At 42.2% G+C, this 24,796-nt stretch overlaps 2 protein-coding genes across 2 annotated transcripts in view; one reads left to right on the top strand and one right to left on the bottom strand.

Annotated features, from left to right (window-relative positions):
* LOC146634202 (butyrophilin-like protein 2) overlaps nt 1–24,796 on the bottom strand; it is a 295,376-nt gene that overhangs the window by 145,921 nt on the left and 124,659 nt on the right. The window lies entirely within an intron of this gene.
* The window catches only part of LOC146634204 (uncharacterized), a 62,593-nt gene continuing 40,222 nt past the window's right edge, over nt 2,426–24,796 (top strand). The window contains exons 1-6 of the mRNA XM_085375510.1: nt 2,426–2,552; nt 11,532–11,870; nt 13,176–13,514; nt 18,961–19,287; nt 21,433–21,759; nt 22,042–22,371. Coding sequence (XP_085231636.1) covers nt 2,516–2,552; nt 11,532–11,870; nt 13,176–13,514; nt 18,961–19,287; nt 21,433–21,759; nt 22,042–22,371 — 1,699 coding nt within the window. The 5' untranslated portion in view covers nt 2,426–2,515. The remainder of the gene's footprint in view (nt 2,553–11,531; nt 11,871–13,175; nt 13,515–18,960; nt 19,288–21,432; nt 21,760–22,041; nt 22,372–24,796) is intronic.

Genomic DNA, 24,796 nt, shown 5'->3' with positions numbered 1-24,796 from the left:
CTTTACAAATCCTACCATGTGGATTCATGGATTTTTTTTTCACATTCTGTCTCTCACAGTTGAAGTGTACCTCTGGTGCAAATTACTGACCTCTGTCATCATCTTAGGTGGGGGAACTTGCACAATCGGTGGCTGACTAAATACTTTTTTGCCCCACTGTATTTATGGATTGTTCTGGCTAATGGCTGCTTGGTGGGGCCTGGCCCCCCTGGCTCTGTCAGGCCCCTGCTTGGGGGTGAGGAGGTCTTTGTTGGGTTTTTGTTTATTTAGGCAGGTTTGGAGCAGATCCTCAGTGTTTTCTCTCTCCCTCTCCTTCTGTAAACTTCCTCACTAATTTCTTTCTTTTTCTTTTCTGTTCTGATTCTAATATCTCAGAATAAAAACTCCTAATAAACTTCTAATAAAATATGACCATTACAGCAAAAGCAGTAATGATGCACTTGGGAAAATCACAACACATGTAAGAAGTAGAAAGTTCAGATATGTGTTTAAAATTGTAGGGAGTAAAAAGTAGTTCTCAGGTAAAGTACAGATACCTTAAAATTGTACTTAAGTACTTACTGCCAAACTCAAGAGGAGAGTTTTATTCCTCACGTTATGTAAATAATAATGTAAACTTTATTGATCCCTGTGGGTAAACTCCTCTCTGCATTTAACCCACTCACTCAGTGAAGCAGTGGGCAGCCATTGGGCGCCCGGGGAGCAGCGTGTAGGGACGGGACCTTGATCAGGGGTACCTGAGGGGAGCTGTTCAGGGGAATCGAACCCCTGATCTTCCGATCATGGGCCACCACTCTACCTACTGAGCTATCTCTGCCTGATAAATGAGTTAGCTGTTAGAACTGTCATCAGTTACTATGAAACTATGTAATCAATATACAGTAATAATGTAACATTAGAGTACTGACCTGGATGAGTTTTGCCTCCTGAGGGTTACAGCTGTGTATGATGTGTTTAACAGGCACAAACTAAGATGTACAAACATGTTCATCCAAACATTAAATACACCTCCATGAGTCACCTGATACACACCTGTGCACGTGTAGTTGTGAGACTGTCAGCTTTCAGTGAGCTCACATTTAGGCTGCGTCCACACGTACTCGGGTATTTTTGAAAACACAGATTTTTCTGTGTTTGCACCTTTCGTCCACACGTAAACGCCGTTTTCGATCACTGAAAACCGAGATTTTTAAAACTCAGTTTGTGCTTTTACGTGTTGACGAGGAAAACAGAGATTTAGTCACGCAACGTCAAAGGTGTGCGCCTTTTTTGACGTGGCGCTGTGTATCTCATGTTGTTTACATGAGATGAATTTCTACAATGGTGGATAAACACAAAATACTGTTGCTGTTAATCTATCTGCAGTTTTACACACGTACATGTACACACACAGTTACTGTCCCTCCATTTACAAAGACGTCAGAGTGAACAGAGTCAACACAGACGCTCTCACAACCTAAATCCAGACGCCACGTCGTTGTCGGTTTTTAATGAATTTAATTTGTATTTAATTTAAATTTATGCATGTTGTGTGTATTTGTTCATTCCTAAGTTGTGAGTCTACAGCAGCCAGAGTACTGATTTTGGTCATTAACATTTGATGAAGGCACTTAAAAACACAAACACTTTTCAGAAGTACTTCAGGTTTGCATCAAACCTGCTCACTCTTTCCCTCCCAGGCTTCTAGACTCCTGATTGGCCAACATTTCTACACGGCGTGGATTTGACATGTTCTTGACCGTGTTTGACTGCGTTTTTGGCGAGATTTTCTTTAAAAACACAAACAGAAAATCTCAGTTTTCCAAAGTACGTGTGGACGTAGCCTTAGTGTGAGCAGCCAAACATGATGGCAGACTGCCACAGATCACTTCTGAGGAAAGAGGAGGCGTTCAGCTTCCTCATAGTTTCACACCTGCATGAAGCAGCCTCACCCTGACAGCTTCAAATCACTGTGTCAGCTGATCACTTCCTGTCCTGTGATTGGCTGAGCTTCAGGCCTTCTCTCAGTCAAACTGGAAACAGGGATTGAGACAGTGTGAGGGTTTGTGGAGTGCCACAGTGCTGTAATGAATACTGTAGTGGAAGAAGTTCTTTCACACTCTTCATCCTGGAGCTGCTTTATGTCCATGATCTGCATGGAAACACATCTATGGAGAGGAAATCCAGCTGCTGAGGGTCACATCTGCATCATTGTAGCTACAGTGGATGTTTCAGCGTCAGGACTGAAGGCGGAGCTTTGTGCGTGTGAGGGTGAGGCCACAGCAGCCGCCTCCAACCGGAGCGCTCGGGCGTGAAACTACGAGGAAAGCCGACGTCCTCCTCTTTCCTCAGAAGTGATCTGTGGCCGGCCGGACTTCATTCCACAGATGTGCTTTAACAAAGTGTGAAGCTGAACTCTGAGCTGTGACAGTGAAGCAGTGTGAGAGTGTCAGTAGATGATCAGCAGAGGAAAGTGAAGCTGCTGTGAGCTGATGTCCTGAAGGGCTTTTAAAGAGTCTCTGAGTTTGACAGGAACATGAAGATGTTTGTGGTGTTTGTGATCCTCCTGCACGGTAAGTACACCTTCCTCTCTCTGCTCTCATCATCAGCTTTTCTTTCATCTCTCTCTCTTTAATGTGTTGAAGTGCAGCAGGAGGAGATTTCCATCAAACACTGGATTCTGATTCAGATCAAACTAACAATCCAAAGCAGCAACTTTCAAATCTCTGGATTCTTCTTGGTGCCTTTCAGATGAGCTCATGTTACAATCAGCTGCTGTGTGTGTTGTTGTGTAGCTGAAGCTCGGACTCACATTTCATATGTGACCAAAGGAAACTTGGTGCTGTGTGACACACTTTAGATTCTCTGCTGCTGCTTTGAACTCTTCAAACTAAAGAGCCAAACGGATGATTGACTGTGCAGCTCTGACATGGCACCAAATGTCCCTGTTATCAGCTGCTGGATGGACGTTATCAGAGCTTTTTAGTGCCACACGGATCACCAGGAGCTCCTCCTCTGTCTGCAAACAGGCTCAGCAGCTCTGATCATTGGAGTCAGCACAGAGTGTGGGGACATCTAGTGGTGGTGGAGAGAAGTGCATGTAACATGTGCACATCGAGCTTTAAAAAACTCCGTCTAATCACAGACCTTCTCATCTGTTTAAGTAGAGACAACATGCACACAGCTCAGGATGTGAAGCTTGTGTCCCAGTTTAGCTCAGTGGGTCGAGCAGCTGAAAGGCTGCTGCAGGGCTCAGGTTCAATTCTGCAACAGATTTTATTGAAAATCTGATGATCATATTTTTGTCATGTTACATATTTCAGGGAATTTCTCTGAAGCAGGAAACAAAAGAAAAGAATCAGACAAAATCCTGCTGCAGCGTCATCCAGTTATTTAAAGGGTTAAACACACTGGTCACAGTTTGAGGTTTAAAGTAGCTGTGTGTGTCCACAGATCAGCTGACCTGCTGATCTTCATGATCAGTCTGGTTTCCTGCAGATAAAGGCCGAGACTCTTTGGTGCTTCAGTTCTCCAGAGAACCAGGAGGTCTGAGATCTGCAGGAACACAAAAACAAGAGCTGAAAATAGTCACTGTGAGAAAACGAGAATTGCTGAGTTTATACAGTTATTATACTTACTGCTGCAGAACATTGTCCTTTAAAAAAGATTTGCTGTTATTATAAAGTAAAATCTTGTGATAAAGAACAGATAAGAGTGTGAAGAACAACATGAGGAGGATGAGGAGTAACTATGAGGTAATTATGACACAGACAGCAAAGAAACACTGACTAAAAGTTTCATCTTCATCTGAATCATCATGAAGGTTCAGTCTGAATTCTCAGGGCTGAATCTGAAAACACTGATGAAAGCTGACAGTGTGACGTCAGACACTGACTCAGGGAGGCACAAACCTCTTCAGTGAGGGATGGAACAACCTCCAATATGTAAATGGAGTCAACAAAAACACTTTAAACCATTTATTATGTCATTATCTCTTCTAACAAAACCAACAGAAGGTGATTTTTACAAGCTTTAAAGCAGAAAAACACTCTGCAGTCCGCACTGATAAAACAACAAGAACTTGCACAGGTGAAAAGGTTGTTGGTGGGGGGCAGCTTCACACATACATACTCTGTTGCATCCATCAGAGTATGAATGTGTGGAGGAAACATACATGTATGCATGCACAGTATGTATGTAGGCTGCATGCAGTAAATATTTGATTAAAGTCCAAGTCTACACAAAACATCATTTAAATCTTGTAGTGTGGGATTTTAATAACATTAACATCTATTACATACATACATAAAAAAAATCATAAATATTTTTAATATCTGCTGCCTGCATAGTGACTGCTCACTATATTAAGAGCTTCTAAAATTCTGGTTATTTTCTTCATTCCTCATCCTCATTTAAGCCGTGAATCAATCCAACAAGATTTGATTTAATTAAAAATAGAGCTGGGCGATAAAACGATAACGATATGTATCGCGATATAACTTTTACTCGATAGAGAAATTAAGCTATCGCGATAGACCTCGCCGCTCTTGTCCTCTTAAAAAAAAAAAAAAAAAAAAAGGTCAGCCAATCCAACTGAAGTAGCGCAGAGCCGAACCAATCACAGCTGCAGCGTCACGTCGCGTGACTTGTTACGTACAGCACAAGTGCCAAGCCGCACATGTGTTTGTTTGGGAAGCAGCCAGCGGGTAATGGAGGAAATGAGTGTGCCGACTAGAAAAATCAACCGAGCGTGACCGAAGAGAAAACTGATGATGGTTCCAATGCCGGAGAGATTGTCGAACGGAAGAGCCATAGAAGTTCCGTAGTGTGAAGGTATTTCGGCTATTTCATGTCTGACAAAAAACAGAGTAGCGTGCACTGTAAATTGTGCCGAAAGCAAGTCTGGAAATACAATAAACTGGTGCATGCGTCACACTGTGCGCCACGTTATTGTTTCGGTGAAATGAATTTCTACAATACTGTTAATTCTACTCTCTGCAGTGTTTAAATGCTTACATATACACACAGTTACTGTCCCTCCACACATACGACTCGGTTCTGCTTCTATGCCCCAGCTTTGTTTACTTTTTCCCACGAGGCTTCTAGACTTCTGATTGGCCAACATTTCTGCACGGTTAGGAATCTAGCGCCACCTGCTGCTTTGGCATGTTCATAGCAGCGTTTTCCTTCATTTCTGCCTTTATGTGTGGACGGGATTATTTTTTAAAACGAAAACGGAAAATCTCAGTTTTCAAAAATACCCGTGTACGTGTGGACGTAGCCTCAGTCTCTGACTGGAAGCGCTAATTCGTCATTCGGCTTTTGTCAGACTAAAGTAACTGTTAAAACTGTTTGAAAAGCTCAGCTATACAACAAGGAGAGATTGAGAATTTCCTTTTAGTTCTCAGTTTATTTGATATTGACAAAAGTTAGTCAGTTTTGTCTGTTCTTCTGTAAAACAAACTAAGATTTATTTTTAGAATTAATATTTTGTTTCTAAGTGGAATTGACAATTTAGTCTGTTTCGTTTGTTCTATTTTGAAACTTAAACGCTTTAGCGGCTGCCTTTTGTGTAGTTTGCAATATTTGCCTTTATTTATCTGAAAAAGTCTCATGTTCCTTAAGTACATCTACCCTGTTGAACTTATTATGGGAAATAAATATTTAAATAAAAACAAGCTGCTGATTATTTCACATTTTACTTGTGAGCAACGGCACATTTAAATCTTACAAATATAGTTATTTGGCTTATATCGTGATATATATCGTTATCGCCTGAAATGAAAAAAACATATCGTGATATGAAAAAATCTCATATCGCCCAGCTCTAATTAAAAAACAAACAAAGAAACAAATATTTTTTTAGATAAGTCAAAGGCACCAGGCTGTGGATGATTCCCAGATAGTAACAGACTCCAGGGTGGATCCATCCTCAGTCAGCAGATCCACGGAGTCCCTGATTCCACAGGATCAGCTCTCCTTCAGATCCATCAGACTCACTGCAGACGCACAGAGGATCCACTCATTTTATTTCTGACCACGATCAGACTTCACAGAAGCTCTGTGGACTCAAACAGGTCAGTAAACTGTGCTATCAGGTTAACTCATGTTTGCTGTTCAGTAACATCAGACTGGGAGGAGACAATGAAGCTGATCATTATTTTATTTAGAAATGTGAGACTGAACCAGTTAGCTTACAGCATATTAGCTAACAGCACATTAGCTAACAGCACATTAGCTTACAGCACATTAGCTTACAGCATATTAGCTTACAGCACATTAGCTTACAGCACATTAGCTAACAGCATATTAGCTTACAGCACATTAGCTTACAGCACATTAGCTTACAGCATATTAGCTAACAGCACATTAGCTAACAGCACATTAGCTTACAGCACATTAGCTAACAGCACATTAGCTTACAGCATATTAGCTTACAGCACATTAGCTTACAGCATATTAGCTAACAGCCTATTAGCTAATATAGAGAGAAGAATTAAAGAGTTAAAAGTTTAAAAAAGACCTCATGGACAGGATTTATTTGAGTCTAGCAGGTGAAGTGGTTCAGTTTTCTGTCCTGGTGCTGACTTTACTCCAGGACTGAACTCACAGGAGTTTTTCACCCCTCCAGGAATAATTGCACATAAAGTTAAGCTAATGTTACAGGTACCGGGGGCAGCACCCGTAGACAGCCACATATGTGTCCTGTAAACAGGAAAGAATGATAACTTAGTTAAGCTAACTTAGCTCGCTTTGTTTTCAATGAACTTTGTATCTCCAGATTAAAAACTGCAGAGACATCTATTAGATTAAAATGGGCCTTATTTAATTAATGTTTCAGAGACATTTTTACTTATTACAGCCTGTTATTGGCAGATTGTTGAATTATTAGCAGTTATTGAAACAGAGCCAGATAACTACAGCTAGCTGTTTAATACAGGTGAAACTGTTTAAATGAGATTCTGAAGTGATGTTTTCCACAGTTCTTGTTGTGTTATTGGACGGAAATCTATGGAAGTGTGTCAGCATCCTCATCCTATGAATGTGTCATCACTCTGCCTGAAGTGTTTTATGTTTGTAGATCAGTTTGCTGAAGTCCTGTTAAATAAATTGAAAACAGTTAAATAACCGAGGAGAGTCTGGATGTTGATCTGAAGGATAAATGTCAATATAATGATCTTTATCAGTGAAATTACACATGTTGTGTTGCAGAATACAACAGGTGAGGCAGGTGGATGATCATGGAGGCACAACGAGGTCTATCAGGTAAGTTATGAGTCATGTTGTTATTTTTATGAATTTACTTTGCTTGTTGGCTAGGGCTGGGCCATATCATACCGTCATACCGTTCACGGTAGTACCGGTATAATGTTAGGCAATGATAAGAAAATGAGATATCGCGATAGAATATGTGTAAAACGCGCACACGCAGAGCCTTTGTTTTCATACGCACATGGTGGAAAAAGCCAGCGCTCAAAAATCTGTTAGAAATGTTTTAGGACGACTCAGGTAAGCTACGCTTGATGGATTGTCGGAGCATTACGGCTACCGTAGTCAGGAGCCTCGCGGAGTAATAGGTACTGTGCTTTAACATAACTTTACCGCATTGTGTGTGTAAAACCTCCATTTTAGTTTTGTGGATATTATACATGGTTATGCTCAGGACATGTCGGCCCGTTTCCACTGGAAATGCCTTTTGGTTAAACTGTCAGCATTTGCATTTGCACTGTTACATTTTTATATAACTTTAATGCACAGAAAAACAGCTGCTTGTTTAAGTGAAAATATATTGATGGGTTTTTTGCACTAATAAAGTTGTGGAGTTTTGTCTCGCATCAATTATATCGTCAGTTATATCGTTATCGCAAATTTTCAAATATATATCGTGATAAATGTTTTTGGCCATATCGCCCTGCCCTGTTGTTGGCTCACTAGTCCCAGGAAATAAGTGTCCTGTCCTCCTCATTGTAAATCAGCCACATTCAGGGTTTTCCTGCTGAAACAGATCTTTGTGCGCTGATTGTTGAGCTAATGGCTAAAGAGTGATTTATGCTGGAGGAAATTAAACACTACTTAACAACGTTTAGTTAAAAAAATGTATTCCAGTTTTCCTTTGATTGGAGAGCAAAACCTCCTGAGTGCTGCCAGATGTTTTTGTATGCAGGAGAAACTCAGACACACAAACACAATAAACACAGAAGTCAGACAACATTCAGTCAGCCTGTTTCATATGAATCTTACACGTGTGACAAACACACACGAGTGTTGCTGAGTCAGCACAGACATGTTCTGACTCATCACTGATGTTTATGAGGAAATCTGAGAATGACTGAAAGTGATGCAGAACCTCTGAGAACCTCGTGTTTAACTTCTTTTAAATAAAGACGTCGTGCTGATTCCTCTGACTGAGACCACTAACAGCTGCAGCTGCAAACTGGAGGTTTTAGAAAGAACAAAGTTCAACATTTACACCAAACTAAACAAAAACAAACAAACAACCTTTATTTGTCACATACACAATTATACAGAGTACAACATGTAGTGAAATTCTTGTGTCCAAGCTGCGGACATTCCAGGGCTTGGTTTTTAGCATGGGGGGTCTAGCCAGGACCCTTACTGGATACCAGGTGGGAATCGAACTTGTGACTCCCGAACCACTACACCATCCAGCTGCAACATCCTCCAATAAAACTTTAAGTTACTCCTGATATGTGTTCATGTCCATTTCTGCAAGACTGTCTGATGTAATCTTCTTATATGTAAGCAGGCAAATCCAACCACGTCAGCCTGCAGCAGGTGGAGGACGTCCAAGCAGCTGTGCTGCTGTCCAGGAACATGATCCTGCTGCTCCATGGAAACAGGTTTAATGGTGCCAGAGCTTCTATCAGAGGCTTCAGACAGAAGGTGAAGCAGTTTGTTTGCATGAACACAGATTTAGACGGTGTCTGTGGGCTGGGTGGATGTTCTCCTGTCACTGTGATGGAGGTAAAGAAGCTTTCTTCAGTAACATAATGACACAGTTTACACGTTTATAAGGATTTGATTCATGTTTACGCTTGTTTTGTGTTGACTTTGGGATAAAACCAGTTAATAAGAATCTAATAAAATAATAATAAAAGCACTAATGTGACATTTTAGTCTCTTTGTTTGTCCTTAAAATATTATAACATTATTATATTATTATTATCTGCTGTGGGTGTGGCTATTTTAAAGGGCTACAGGGTTTCATCCATGTTTAATAAGAACTCGGTGGTGTTTGCAGAAGACAAGTTGATTCTTTCTGTGTGACTGTTTGAACTCGTGCTGTGTGACGGTGGACGTTCTTCTGATTTCTGCATGTTTTCATCTCTAAATGCTGCAGCTATAAAACTGATCACAGGCCCACCTGAAGACAGAACATGAACACAGTGTTGATTACAGCTTGGTTATAATAACCTTATAAATGCATAAATATATCAGTGTGTATTGTGTGTCACAAAGGGTCTCAGTGATGTGTTAAATACAGAAATCATGTTTTGAGATAAAACTCTTAGAAGCTGTAGTTGTGCACGACGGTGTGAACGCTGTGAAATAAGAGCGATGCTCAGATGAGCAGCTAAACATGTTTGGAGAACTGCTGACAGACTAAATCCTAAAAATCCAACAGTGTCTGTGTTTCTTCATTACATGAAACAAACATGAATTCCTGCCTGACTGGTTCAACTAGTTCGTTCAGTAGAGTTTAAATAAAGATCTAAAACTGAACGTCTTGAAAGATTCAAAGTTTTATTTAAAAAACATCTTTTTGCTGCAGTTTTTTTAATAATTGTTCAGTTAATATTTGATGTCCTGCTGAGCTGTGAGGTGATGTCATTATTTCTGCCATTACTGGATAAAAATGAATCTCATTTAGAGAAAATCTGAGACAGAGATTAGACACGTTTCTAATCTGATGTAATCTGAGTATCACTGATAGACGACTCTGTGACAGCTGCAGCAGACATGTTTAATGAGTCACTGTTCATACTGTTCATGGTTCAGTCACAGTAACTGTCCCAACTCTGTGATTAATGTCAAGTCTTATTGTTAAAAGAAACACGTTATAATAAACCTGTGAGCTCTGATGGATCTGTCTACAGATGTGAGATATTTCAGACATTTTAAATAAAGAACACAGAGTTTATCAGGTCACAACAAGCCACATGAATCACAAACAGATCAGGAACAAACGAGGTGGAAACAACCGGATCTGTTCCAAGTGTTTGCGGCTCCATTTCACAGCTTTAAGAACACTTTCAGGACTTTTACTGTCAGAGCCTCAGTGTCTTTAACCTTTATTGAACACAAACAGTTTATAGCAGCGGTTCTCAGACTTTTCACAATGAGTACCACCTCATAAAATATATGGCTCTTGACCCACATTAAAGTACAGTAGTAAAGGCCTATTTAACACCACAACCAGTTTACACGAGACAATTTTATTTCTGATATGAATGTTATTTATTTTAACTGTCATAAACAGGATGTGACGAGTGACATTAGTAACAACTGTACTGCATTAAAACATTCACAGCAGGTGGGATATCCAATCTTTAAGTGATGACCTGGTGAAACCTGCTTCTGGGTCCAAACGACTCTGAGTTTATTAAGGCTGTTGTGTTTTTAACATCTTTTAATGCTTTGAATCTTCTTCCATTTAATCTGAACAAGCCCCTAAAAAAGGTCCGTGATCACTGTCGGCCTCTCTCGGTTGTTATCACCACTGTTCATTTTAAAGCTCAGTTTTAAAAACCTTAGGCTGTAACTACAGCCCATGCAGCAGTATATGAATGACTAACCTCGTATTGCGGATGGATTATCTCAGTGGTTCTCCTGACTGAAGTTTGGTCCGTTTACAGCATCCTGCCATGCGACTGCATTTGTCACTAACCATCAGTGAACATAATCATTTATACTCCACCTTAATACAAAGATCATCCTCTGACTGAATGAAAGAGAAGAAGAGGTGTAGCGTTCACAACAACATCTGGATTTTTAAGGAGAACTAAAACTAAAACAACTTTTTCTTTTCAGATTTTCACATTTTTCTTGTAACATATAAACAAACTGAAAGCTCTGTGATTTTATGAAAATGTATCCTCATGGAGTTTGCATGTTCTCCACATGTTTGTGTGGGTTCTCTCCGAGTACTCTGGTCTCCTCCCACAGTCCAGAGACATGCAGTCAGTGTGGCTGGGTTATTGGATCTTTCTAAATCTCCATAGGTGTGAATGGTTGTCTCTCTTTCTGTTTTTTACTGAGACTGCTGACCTGTCCATGGTCCACACTACGATAGCTGAGATAGACTCCAGCTCCCCCGTGACTCTGAACTGGATAAGTGGAAGAGAATAGATGGATGGATGTTCAGTACACATTTTGAGCTATGAGTTTTCTGCCAAATGCAGTGATCTGATTGGCCAGATCTGTTTATTTGCAAGCAAAAAATGTGGACTCTAAACTCAGAGTGAACTGATGCAGAGTTCAGGTTTAGACTCACACACAGCTGATTCATGTTTCTGTCTCTGTGTCCTCAGTTTCCCAGCATGCCTCGGCTCTGGAGGTGTATGAGGGGGTGGAGTCTGTCCTGCTGCTCTGCAAGGACACTTCTGTGCCTCTTGACCCCACTTTGGTGTGGACTCGCCACGACCTCAGTCTTCCAGTCGTCCACCAGCGTAACCTGGCAGGAGATGAACTGAGAGCCCAAAACCAGCGTTACAGGAGAAGAACGTCCATGAAGACGGACTCTCTGAGGACCGGAGACTTCAGCCTCACTCTGAGGAACCCCATCACCTCTGACAGTGGCACCTACACCTGCACCATCACTGCATTTGGAAATGAACGGACACTGACAGAAGTAGAGCTGCAGGTCAAAGGTCAGTAACACACCAAGAAAGACTGTTGACCGTTTAACCTTTGTTGTAGCTGTTTACACAGATGTTCAGGCTCAGCTATCATCAGCCTGTGTGAACAGCTTCAGTCTTCATCGAGGACAAACCTCCACTCTGCTGTTTATCTACAGACTGAGTTCAGCCTCACTGTTCATAAATGTCCTCACATTCATAAGAACTAAAGCAGGAGGTCCAAACAGCTTCAGGTGTGAGCAGCACAGAAAGGTCTGACTTACAGAGACTCCAAAGACAGCAACAGGAAACAGACGATTATCAGACGTTAGAGACTCTAACCCAACATCCAAACTGTTAACATCAGGTTCTGACGCTGTGGCCCAGGGCAGCTGTGGCTACAACCGTAGCTTGCCTCCACCAGTGTGTGAATGTGAGAGTGAATGAATAGTGGCATTGTAAAGCGCTTTGGGTGCCTTGAAAAGCACTATATAAATCCAATCCATCATTATCATTATTATTATTAAAACAGATCATAATGGCTCTCTATTCTATTCTACTCAACTCTACTTTATTATCTTCTCTTACATTCTATTCTATTCTTTTCTATCTTATTCTGTTATATTCTGTCCTATTTGGGTTTTTTTCTATTGTGATCTTTAGTGTTGAATTGTGTTCTGTTGTATTATGTTGTGTTCTATTTTCTTCTATTCTTTTCTTGCCATTTTGTTCGATTGTTTTAGTTCAATCTTTTCTGTTGTATTCTGTTGTGTTCTGCTCTCTTCTTTTCTCCTCTATTCTGCTCTTTAAATGTAAATTTTAGTTTTCAGTTGTGAAATCAGATATTAAATCTGTATATGAAGGAAATTTGTTTTTTCATATTGTGAAGTATCCAGTAAATAAGCTGAGGTACCTCACCAAGAAATGACTGCAGGATAAACAGGTTAGCTCACCTTTCTGTGATTAGTTTACAGTAAAGAACAGTGTGTGACTGCTGCACAGCAGCTGTGCTGTTCAGGGTCAGAGTTCACTCACATCAAGTGTAGCAGAGATGACACTTCGATTCATTCACTGGATTCAACCTTTATACCAACTGCCAACCATCTAGTATAAAGACATCATCAATACAGTTTACTGTATGCAGAAAAGGTTTCTCATGTACCAATCAAAGAGTTACTTTGAGTACATTTCAGAGCCTGTACTGTAGAAGTTAAATCAGTACTTCAACTTTTACTGGAGTATTCTTAACACACGTATCTGTACTTTGACTTAAGTACAGACTGTCTGTCCTTTTGGCGTCTCTGCACACAGCTGATTCATGTGTCTCTGTGTCCTCAGTGTCCCACCAAGTCTTCACCATGGAGGTGTACGAGGGGGCGGAGTCAGCCCTGCTGCCCTGTCACATCCCGTTTGTATCTGGACCCACCACAGGGGTGTGGAGCCGCTACGACCTCAATCCTCCAACCGTCCACCAGCGTCAGCAGGAAGAGGACGAGCTGACAGATCAAAACCAGCGTTACAGAGACCGAACATCCATGAAGACTGACGCTCTGCAGACTGGAGACTTCAGCCTCACTCTGAGGAAACCCCACATCTTTGACAGCGGCAACTACACCTGCACCATCAGAGTGAGGGGAGAAGAACCCAGACTGACAGATGTTCAGCTGCAGGTCAAAGGTCAGTTTGTCTGAACATTAAAGCTGATGTCTTTATTTGACAGGGAACTCATGGTGCTCAGAAACAGCCTGATGGAGATGATTTGAAGGTCAGACTCATTCATGGAGCAGAGGATTGTTTGTCTTTTCCAGAGAGTCAGTCAGTGATTGGAGCAGGAGAGCAGGAACTGTTTGTTAAAACAGGATAACATGTAATGAAAGTAAAAGTAGAGTTTAAACTTTATTAAAACGCGATTGTTTTTTACAGTCTGTAGTTTTATGTTTGCAGCATTTCAGGATCTCAAATTAAAATTTATTGTACAAACACATAACACATGTTATAGTGTGACTAATAAGGATTTGACCACTTTCTGCTTTAGCCCTGAGCCTTGATATGACTTTGATAGTTTCCTGGAACGTGAGTTATTCAGACTGATGGTGTCTTCACTGCTCTTTCAGTTTGGGTGGAGGTGTTTTCTAACTGATGTAGAAGAAATCCATCCTGCTGACTTCATTCTTTGACCTGTGAAACACTCAGCAGACCTGTTAGAGACTGACTCTTTATTTTGGATCAGAATAATGGTGTCCATGTAAACCTTGTTCTGTTCTTGGTCTCACAGAGCCGTACACTTTCCCAGCTGAGGCCTCGGTGATCCTGGCTGTCCTGGCCATCGCTGCCATTGTGGGTCTTGGAGTATATTTATGGAAACTCTTCTACAGAGGTAAAAAAAACAAAACATAAGTTTATTATTTAAAAAAAATATCTAAAAATGATTAAGACTGTTCACCTTTATACAAAGGGACTTTCTAGCTGGTGTGTATGCTCACAACAACTTTCCTCAAGCATTCAATTCAGTTTTATTTATACGGCGCCAAATCACAACAACAGTTGGGCAGGGATAGCTCAGTAGGTAGAGTGGTGGCCCCATGATCGGAAGGTCGGGGGTTCGACTCCACTGAACGGCTACCCTGAGGTACCCCTGAGCAAGGTACCGTCCCTACACACTGCTCCCCAGGCGCTGCATTGGTGGCTGCCCACTGCTTCACTGGGTGAATGGGTTAAATGCAGAGGAATTATTTCCCTATAGGGACTAACACGCACACTTTACACTTTTTACAGTTACCTCAAGACACTTTATATTGTGAGGCAAAGACCCAACAATAATAGCTAATCTTTAGTTAAGCAGATAAACATCAGGGTCCACATTAGTAAATATATTTACATTTAGGATTTGATGGCTGCAACATAAGTTTGGGCGATATGTAAAACTTTTCCGACAATCGTCAGTCCAACTACCGATGATAGGCGATATATTCGCGCATGTGCAGACTCTTTGATGGGTGGAGCAGTGTAATCATGCACGTACTGATTTGCACATTTAAAATACAGAAGTCCAAACATGGACGAACAAATTGCACACTGGAGGAGAAGGCGCAGACTGTTACCTCAGCGAGGAGGTCGTAGACGGAGAAGAAGATCCACTGGCTATGTGGAAACTGCATGAAAAACATTTCCCATTGATGTCACACATGGCACAGAAATATGAGTTTTGTTTGGAGGGAATGTTTGACCTTCTTTTCTTGTGTGTTTCAGTATTAATGAAGCTACTTTTTGGATTATTCCTTTATATATTTATTTATTTGAGATGTGCCAAATCGCACAAAACACTTAACTTTACGTCTGAGATTTTTTATGGTTGCTGGAAAAAACATTTTTGTTTTTAACTTGTTTGTTGTTTGGTCGAGTGTGTGAGACATAAACACTGAACGGCCTGTAAACACGCTTATAGTGGAAGAAGAAGCCAGTTTCTCTTTGTTTCCACCATTGTGGATTTTTTTATTTAAATAAAATGATTTTGTTTTTTCTGAACACAGACTACTGCTGTTCTTTCTTCTGTTATGAGTTTAATAAATGAATCGCTGCTACATTTTGCGCACTCTGAAGAGGGTGAAGTTAAAACAACACTATTATTTTTCTGTTGACTGCTTCTGTTAGCTTCAACCAACATTATTAGCAAACTTACTCATGGGCAAATAAATAGATAATTCGCCCTTGTAAAAACCATCGACGGTTGGCTCAGCCTCACTTCTCCTCACCTTCTGATCTGAGGAGGTTGTAGTCTTTCCAGATGGAAATGTTCTGCACTCTGATATAAATCCAAGGAGCTTGGAAAGAAAAGGGGCTGGACTTACTTCTCATCTGAGAAGCTTCTTCAGTTCTGAGACCAAATGGTGCAGTCCTGGATTTGAAGCCCTAGTGGGAGTGTCCCTTATGAGTGTCACTGATCCATTATTGGTCATTGTGAGAAACCATTGTCAGATCTTGCCTCACCCTGTCATGCCTTCTTGACCTCAATAGGTCACATGATAGGATGAGGCAAGGTCTAACAATGGTTTGACCCAAAACCTGTGCTGATAATGACCCCCACCCTTTTTCATGCCTTGGCTCATGTGAAGAGTCACATGATCAATAGTGGGTCACCCTCTTAATGGACACCTCCCACTAGGGTTTAAATATCTGGGACTCTCCACCTTTGTAGAACTGAAGAAGCTTCTCGGATGAGAGGTGAAAGAAGTCCAGTTGCTTTCTTTCCAAGCTCCTTTGATTTGCATGACCTGGATGAGAACCTCCACAGACATACTGAAATAAAACTCCTCTTCATTGTGAGCCATACATTTTCAATAGGAGATGGATCTGGACTGGCAGCAGGATGTCTGTGGAGTCATAATGTTGTAGCCCATGCGGAACGTGATCTTTCATCATCCTCCTGAATAATAATCTGTCCGTTTAAGGATGATGCGTCTGTCTACAATCCTCAGGGTCAGAGTCAGCGGTTCTGTCATGAGTGCAGCTTAGCCATGTCATGGACACTGACGCATCCCCAGACTATAACAGGTTTTGCACTTTTCACAGATAACAGTCTGGAAGATTTTCATCTTTGGTACAGAGAACTGTTTTTTTCTCCAAAAAACAAGCTGAAATGTGGACTCACCTGATCAAAGCACACAGTTCCACAGTCCTGCAGTCCATCTGAGTTGAGTCGATGTTTGGCTTCCTCACAGCGCAACACAGTTTCAAGCTGCATTTCTTGAGGGAGCAACAGACTGTCTTAAGTGACATTGGTAATGAGAAGTAATCCTGAGCCTGCTGTTCGTGACACTATGGTTTCTTAGGCAGTGCTGCCTGAGGGCTTCAAGATCACACAGTGGTTTCTGACTTTATCCTTTGTGCACTGAGACGTCTCTGAATTTTCTGGATCTTTTCACAATATGATATTCTGTACATGCAGAACGTCCCAAGTTCTCTGCAGTCTTGCATTGAGAAATGTTACTTTTGGACTCAGTAACAATCCGTCCTCTTACACTTATCTGATTTTAGGGTTGTGGGTGGGGCTGGAGCCTATCAAAAGGACTTAATAACAATCCAACCATCCATTTTCTAATGCTGATCTGGGGCCGCGTCGTGGGGGCAGCAGCCTAATAGAGAAGCCCAGACCTCTCTCGGCCACCTCCTCCAGGTTGTCTGGGGGAACACCAAGGCGCTCACAGCCCAGCTGAGAGATATTATCTCTCCAGCATGCCCTGGGTCTACCTCAGGGCCTCCTCCCACTGGCACATGCCCAGAACACCTCACCCAGGAGGCACCCAGGGGGCAAACCTGTCACGTTCCAGAACCTCCTCAACTGGCTCCTTTCGATGTGGAGGAGCAGGAGCTACTCCGAGCCCCCACGGATGACTCACTACGAAGTAATTGTCCCGGATTGGTCACTCTACCTTTTTCTGGCTGAGGACCATGGCCTCATATTTGGAGGTGCTGATTCTGATTCCTGCTGCTTCACACTCAGTTGGGAAATGCTCCAATGCGAGCTGCAGACCACCACCTGATGATCAAGGAGTTGTTTAACTGCCTCAGTGACCTCATCCCTGGTGATAGACGAGTCATCCCCCTCGGCCCCAGACTCATGATCCCCAGTCTCTCTTGGAATGCCGAATGTATTTCATGGACCTCTGCCAGGTGCTCCCAGTGCACCTTCACTATACGTTTAGGAGTGCCAGGTCTGCCCAACATCCTTTCCCACCACCTGATCAGTTGACAGCTCAGCCCCTCTCTTCACCTGAGTGTCCAGAACATTTGGCTGCAGATCTGATGATACTAATACAAAATCGATCATCAAGCTGCCTAGAATCTGCTGGTGCCACGTGCACTTATGGATGGCCTTATGTTCTAATATGGTGTTTGTTATGGACGAACTGTGGTTTGGACAGAAGTCCGGTAACAGAACACCGCTCAAGTTCAGATCAGACAGGCCGTTACCGCTAATCACGCCTCTCCAGATCTCACTGTTGTTCCCCACATGAGCGTTTAAGTCTCCCAGTAGGACGACATAGTCCCCAGTTGGAGCACCCTCAGGTAAGCCGCCCTTTGTCTGGTCCCTCACCCAGGACCAATTTACCATAGGAGACCCGACACCATAGCCCCTGGGATCCCTGGGACACACAAACCCCGCCACCACGTTAAGGTAGCGATTGACAGAGGGGTTAATAACAATCCTTCTGTGAGTACAGGTACACAACCCATCCTTTCCTTACTTTGATGGATGCTTCTTTTATAGCTCACCTGCCACCGGTGAGCCTGGTTAACGTAGAGTCTTCCAGTCTGCTGTTATTTGACCTTTCTGTACAGTTTTGAGTCACATCTGAACTGCCTTGTAGCTTTTACAGATTTTTGTAGCCATCATATTCTAAATTTGTGCATATTTATTAAATACAATAAAGTTATTGAAACAATTCAAAACTTTTCTTTATGCATTTATCAGTTAAAGGTTCACATGAATTAGCAGAACACAGTTTTGGTTTTATTGGATGATGCAAAATTTCTCACCTTTTCCAGAGGAGGTGTAACTGCTCCTGAAGGTTATTCTTTTGATGTTTGGAGTAGAATAAAGAGCCAGGCTCCGACTGATGTTTGAGCATGAAATACACGGCCAGCCTGCTCTTTCTGGCTCGAGTCCTCAGGCTCTGGCAGGATATGCACTTAATTGAACATCCACCAAAAGCATGCACCACAAGGCACAACTCTCAAGTCCAGCATTAGGTGGAAACAACACAACATGAAACCAGATTAAACACTCAATTTTGAACATTGCAATCACATAATAATTACATGTCAATGCGACAGAGACAGGAGGGGTTTGTACCTGATAAATAAAATCTATCACAAAAGTGAAACAGTGAAATAATACACAGGCTTTTACTTTTACCATTTACATTAAATCAAAGTTTTAATTCATCAGTATCAGTCTGACATTTTTAGTTTGTGTTTATCATTTATGTATGCTGCTCTGCACAACTATTTTACTTCCTCTTTCCATTAAAATGTTAATTCTGTTGAATATTTTAGTCAAAGAAAATGTTCTTGGTGCTGCTGCTGTCTGTACAGCTCATGTTGTGCTTTGTTGTGCTCTCAGTCCCCCAGGTGGAGGTGGATTCAGGGGTGGAGTCTGTTCAGCTGGCCTGCAAAACCACACGTCACCTCCCTGAAGACGCTAAAGTGGAGTGGATGGACAGTAATTTTGAAAAGGTCCACGTGTACAAGAACGGCTCTGACCAGCCTGAAGAACAGCACCAGGTTTACAGAGGCCGAACGAAGATGAATGAAGACCTGCTGAAAACTGGAGACCTCAGTCTGACCCTGAAACACCCCACAGATGTAGAAGCAGGCAAATACACCTGCACCGTCTACAGCAGGGAGAGAAAAATCCTGCTGAAGAAAAGGGTGGAGCTCCAGTTCAGAGGTCAGTGGAAGCAACTCAGTTTTATTTGTATAGCACCAAATCACAACAACGGTTGTCGCTTCATATTGTGAGGCAAAGACCCTAAAATAATACAGACAGCAGAAAACCCCAACAATCACATGACCCCTATGAGCACGTGCTAAAAAAAACAAAAACCAAACAGTGTACGGCTGATTCTCTGGATTTGCTGCTCTTTATTTTTCTAATACATCTCTAATTCAGCTTTTCTTCTGGTCTCTTGTGCTGCTGTAACAAGTGAATGTCCCCAGTGTGTGATTAATAAACTCTGTGTGTAATGTCCAAGTCTATTAACTAGAAACTTCAACCCTGTTGTTACATTTATTATTGTGTAGTTGAATTTTGAGAGCTTCTTGGATGTGAAACATCTCAAATATTTTTTTAGTGCCATTTTATATTCTGTGTTTTCAGACTAGACCTGTGACAAAATCAACAGGGGAGGGGTTAAGTGTTAAGATGTATGTAATCTACTGTGCCAGTGTCCTGGGTCCATGGCTACGTGGAGCTGGGAAAGGGGTTGTGGACGTTTTGTAGTGTGAAAAGGACAGGAAGGCTTGAGTGATAAGTAATACAGTTTGTAATACACAGAGATTCTTGGTCTGATCATCATCAGCTGTGGGCAAAAGATGAAAACCAGTAAAATTCTAAAAGATAATTAATTACAACAATGATCATAAAAATGAATAAAACACACAGTCCAAGCTGTCCAAACATTTGAAGTCATCTTTTACAGTCTGACCATACGACACACCTGCACAGAGACAGAATCACAGCAGTGTTTGCAGTGTGGGCTGTGAGTGAACCACAGTAGGAGTGAAATCAAATACACCTGCCTCGATTATCCCAGTCCAATCACAGCCACTCGCTCACAGCAGCTGTGACCACTCCCAGAGTAGTGGTCACAGCTGAACTAGAACTAGGAAATAGACACTAAACCTTAGAATATAAATGAACCCACCACCCAAAATGTAAACACTGGCTCACAGAACATGGACCATAGAAGAAGTAATTTCTACTGACACAACGTATTGAACCTTTTGGAAAGGCACTGTGAGGCTGCTGCTGCTTCTTTTTATGCCGGTTGGCAAACAGCTTCTAGGTGCACTGCTGCCACCTTGTAGACTGGAGTAAGGATCAGACTCTACCGTACCACCATTAGATTCTTGTTGAAATACCCGTTTCTTTCAAAAATGTAAGAATATAAAATGTTTTTAAAATGTAAATACCAGCAAATTCCAGCCAGAGACTGAGAAACCAATGTAAAATCAGCTGCTGATACCTTATCCCCTCATAAAATCCACCTGTGTACCAGTATTTAAACTCCCTATCCTCAGTTATTCCTGCTAATAATCCCATTACTGTCATCCTGATTCCCCATAAACTGCTATGTGAGTTAAAGTCCCCACAACAAACTATCCTTCCTCCCCAATGATCTATGATTAAGCGTTAGTGTATCTACAGTAGAATCACCATGACAACCATTTTAAAGTCTCTCTGTGCTGGTTTTCATCTCACATCCCCCTCATTAAATGCCGGTTGGAAGCACGTAGCGAGGCTCCATATAGCCTATCATAACTTTATCAGGGAGCACTTCATCTTTAAATTCCAGTAAAACTAATGTCCTGTGCACCTTCTCTCCATTGCTGAAAGCCTGCAGTCAACTTGAGCCTGTAACGTCTCCTCCTCTAATTACTTTCTTCACTTCAGATTTTCTCCACAGGAATCCCAGAAATCCCTCCTCTTGCTCCACTTTTCTCTCCAACAGTCTTCCTTTCCAGTACTTCTCTTTTGCACAATACTCATAGTTTCAGAGCTTTTTTCTTTTGTTCTGCATTTTTACAAATAATGAGCAAACTCCCATCTCACCAAACTTTGGCTAATGCCATGTCCCCGAGCACTTTTCAGTGGCTGTTTCTCACAATTATAATTTTAACCATTCTGTGAGTCCACCAAACTGGTTGAAAAACAAAAGAATGAAGCTGTGCATAAATCAGTGCCCATGCTTTTTATTTTTCCATTTATTTTCTCTAAGATTGTGATTTCATTAATAAGTAAAAGCTCTATCACAGTTCTTTCTCCTCGTCCTGCTTCTCTTACACAAACTTTTCCTCCTCCTCTGCATCTCAGTCCTGCAGGTGGAGGTGGTTACAGAGGTGAAGTCTATCCAGCTGCCCTGCAAAACTGCAATTCACCTGCCCAGAGACACAAAGGTGGAGTGGATGGTCAAAAGCTCCAAGAAGGTCCACGTGTACCAGAATGGCTCTGACTGGCCTGAAGACCAGGACCAGAGTTACAGAGGCCGAACAGAGCTGAGGAGAAACCTGCTGAAAACTGGAGACCTGAGTCTGACCCTGAAATACCCCACAGACTGGGACAACTCCACCTACACCTGCACCGCCTACAACAACAGGAAGAAGATCCTGATCAAGAAGGAAGTGGTGCTGAAAGTCAAAGGTCAGTGCTGTAGATTCAGGTCAAAGGTCAACAGTGCACCCACTGGCTGGATGCAGCTTGTATTGTGGCTCCTCCCCCTTGACCTCCTTGATAGCTTTAGGTCAGTTTAGCTGTGTTTCATCCAAATCCCAGAATTCCTGAGGAGCAGGAGCTGCGTCTCCTCTTCACACTGACCACTTTCTATCTAACAGTGAGCTCCCAGTGAAGCAGCAGCATTCAGCCTGTTAGAGTCAACACAAATGTCTCCATCCAAGCTCATGTTGTGCTTTGTTGTCCTCTCAGTCCCCCAGGTGGAGGTGGATTCAGGGGTGGAGTCTGTCCAGCTGCCCTTCAACACCACACTTCACCTGCCTGAAGACGCTAAAGTGGAGTGGATGGAGAACAGATACAACAGGAAGGTCCACCTGTATGAGAACGGCTCTGACCAGCCTGAAGAACAGGACGAGGTTTACAGAGACCGAACGAAGATGAATGAAGACCTGCTGAAAACTGGAGACCTCAGTCTGACCCTGAAACACCCCACAGACTGGGACAACAGGACCTACACCTGCACCGTCTACAGCAGGGAGGGAAACATCCTGCTGAAGAAACAAGTGGAGCTGAAAGTCAGAGGTCAGTGCTGTAGATACAGGTCAAAGGTCAGAGGTCATGTAGGAGTTTATTCTCTAAAAGCTTTTAGTTTGAATCTATTTTCAGTTCATTCAAATAAAATAAATTCTTTGATGTTTTGATCTAAAAGCCAAAAATGTCAGGCGGAGCAACTGTGTGTTTAAATGAACTAAGAAGAGCATTAAAATGATCCTAACTTCAAAATAAAAGCCTCTGGCATGATGTGAGTTTGGATCAAATCAATAGTTTTGTTAGTTTCGTCCAAATCAGTGTAAATGTATAAATATCAATAGTTTTAAAGCTGCTGAGATCATTCAAACACTTTGATCCAGTCATTTGGATGTTGTCACATGTCAGGCTGGAGCAGCCATAAATACGAGGCTTTTATTGTGAAAATGCTGAGTGTGATGATCCAGAGGAGCCCATGGGGTGTTTGTGGCTGGATGCAAAGGTTTGTAGCTCTCCTTGTAAAGAGAAACAGCTTGAAGCTACAGAGGAGCGTCTGCAGAAGAAGACAGGGGAAAGAGGAAGAAGCTGAGGCCGCTGGAGAAAAGACAGGAAAAGGAAATCAGCTTCATTTGTTGGAGGCCGTTTGTTCATCACACTGAAATATTCCCACTTTAGAGACAGGAAACAAAGTGAAGTGTGGATTGATGTTTGTCTCCATGATTTGGGCCCTGGAGTCATTTCTTCATCTCCCACTTTAAGACATATTAATGTCAGCCTCACACGTCCCACAGTGGACACATTTCTATTTCTAGATGATATTTGGAGGATGGTCATGTGTTTCTCTGCTGTCACAGCTCTTTGTGATATTTGAGCGCAGCTGTAATGTTTGTGTGGTTAAAGCCACCAGACTCCACTGACAAAAACTCTCATTTTAGCCGGAGAACACGGGGCTGCTGTGGGACTTTGTGTTTGCAAAGGTTTCTATTGGAGGCATGTTTGCCTTTATTATATAGGTGCAGAGAGTAGACAGGAAAGTGGGGAGAGAGTGAGGGACACACAGGCACCTGTAGTAAGCCCCGCCTTCAGCCCACCTGCTCAGCCAGGTGAGCTATAGCGCTGCTTTAACATGTTGGTGTGATTGAGAGTGAATGAAAGTGAGTGATGGAGGCAGCAGGAAACTAACAGGCTGTTTGTTCTGAGAGGTCACATGACTGTTGTTCTCAGCAGAGTCTGATGATTTGATGAGACCATGAGAGCGGCTTCAGTTCCTCATCAGAAAGAGTCTGACAGAAGCTCCTCCCTCTGTACCCCAGTAGACTTCTATTAGACTGCTCCAGATTCCTGAGAGTTCACACAGAAAACTTTACAAACAGCCAAAGAAAAACTATTGAAAAGCTTCAAGATCACAAAGAGCTCTTTGTGACCCATGCAGACCCTCAGAAAGGAAGCGTTTGTGTCCACTGACATGTTAGAGTGCTTTTAATTTGAAATTCACACAGGAAATCATGTGTTTCCATAAAGAGTGTAGTGCAGTAAGTTTAAGAGAGCAGGGCCAAAACAGACTGATGGATTATTGTGACATCACTGTTTGATTCTTCTATTCAACTGAAGAAGAAGAAAAGTTCTCTTCAGTTCGTGAGGTCAAAGGTTAAAGGTCAGACTCGGGTTCATCTTTGGTCAGTTTACAACACAGGTGTTCAGACAGGTGGGAAAGCAGTGGGTGGAAGAAAAGAGAGGATGTGGAGGAGAAATGAGGAGCACAGGAAGGAGAGAGGAGAGGAGGTCATAGAGAGAGATCACTAAATGATCTCTGGAGAGCCAAAACACTCCTTCAAACAGTCCCAGACTTTACTCAGTTAAACTTCAGGATGACTGGAAGACTGTTCCTGTATGCTGTGTGGTGGGTGAGGTGCTGAGTGGGGATAAATCACAGTCTGGTTCTTGAGGTGGTCCTGACCTTGAAATGCTCTCATTCATTCCTCGGTGTGAACAGGCAGCTTCTGCAGGTGTGGTGCTAAAGCTCCATCTGGGTGGAGTCACAGGTGTTAGCTGGTGAACAGCTGAGTCTGTAGGCTCTATGGCTGTATCCAAATTCAGGGTCTGCAGCCTTAAAGGCCTCATTTTAAGGCCGATTACATCACAGCAACGCGACAAAGGCTGTCCCAATTCAAAGGCTGCTCGAAATGCGGCCCTCAAATGCGTCCTTCATTTTCCTGAATTTTAAGGATGTGGCGGTGTAGACTTCGTGGCCCAACATATCCCAGAATGCATAGCGCGGCGGTGGCGTGGATGATTTTGCCGGAAAAAAAAGGCAGACGAAGGGCACCCGAAGAGTAAACTTTTAAAAGTAAGTACTGAATATTATGTTTAATAATGAAGAACATTTAAACATTACTGTTCGCCACATGTCGGCAAAGTTATGTGACATTAGCGATGTTTGTACTAACTTGGTTTTAAAGCCTTTCAAATATACGCCGTT

The sequence above is a fragment of the Diplotaxodon limnothrissa genome, linkage group LG3 (assembly GCF_057381915.1).
Source record: "Diplotaxodon limnothrissa isolate DT_005_m linkage group LG3, D_limnothrissa_male_GT1.1, whole genome shotgun sequence".
NCBI classification, from domain to species: domain Eukaryota; kingdom Metazoa; phylum Chordata; class Actinopteri; order Cichliformes; family Cichlidae; genus Diplotaxodon; species Diplotaxodon limnothrissa.
The sequence above is the reverse complement of the archived record's forward strand: the minus strand, read 5'-3'. Positions and strand labels throughout refer to the sequence as shown.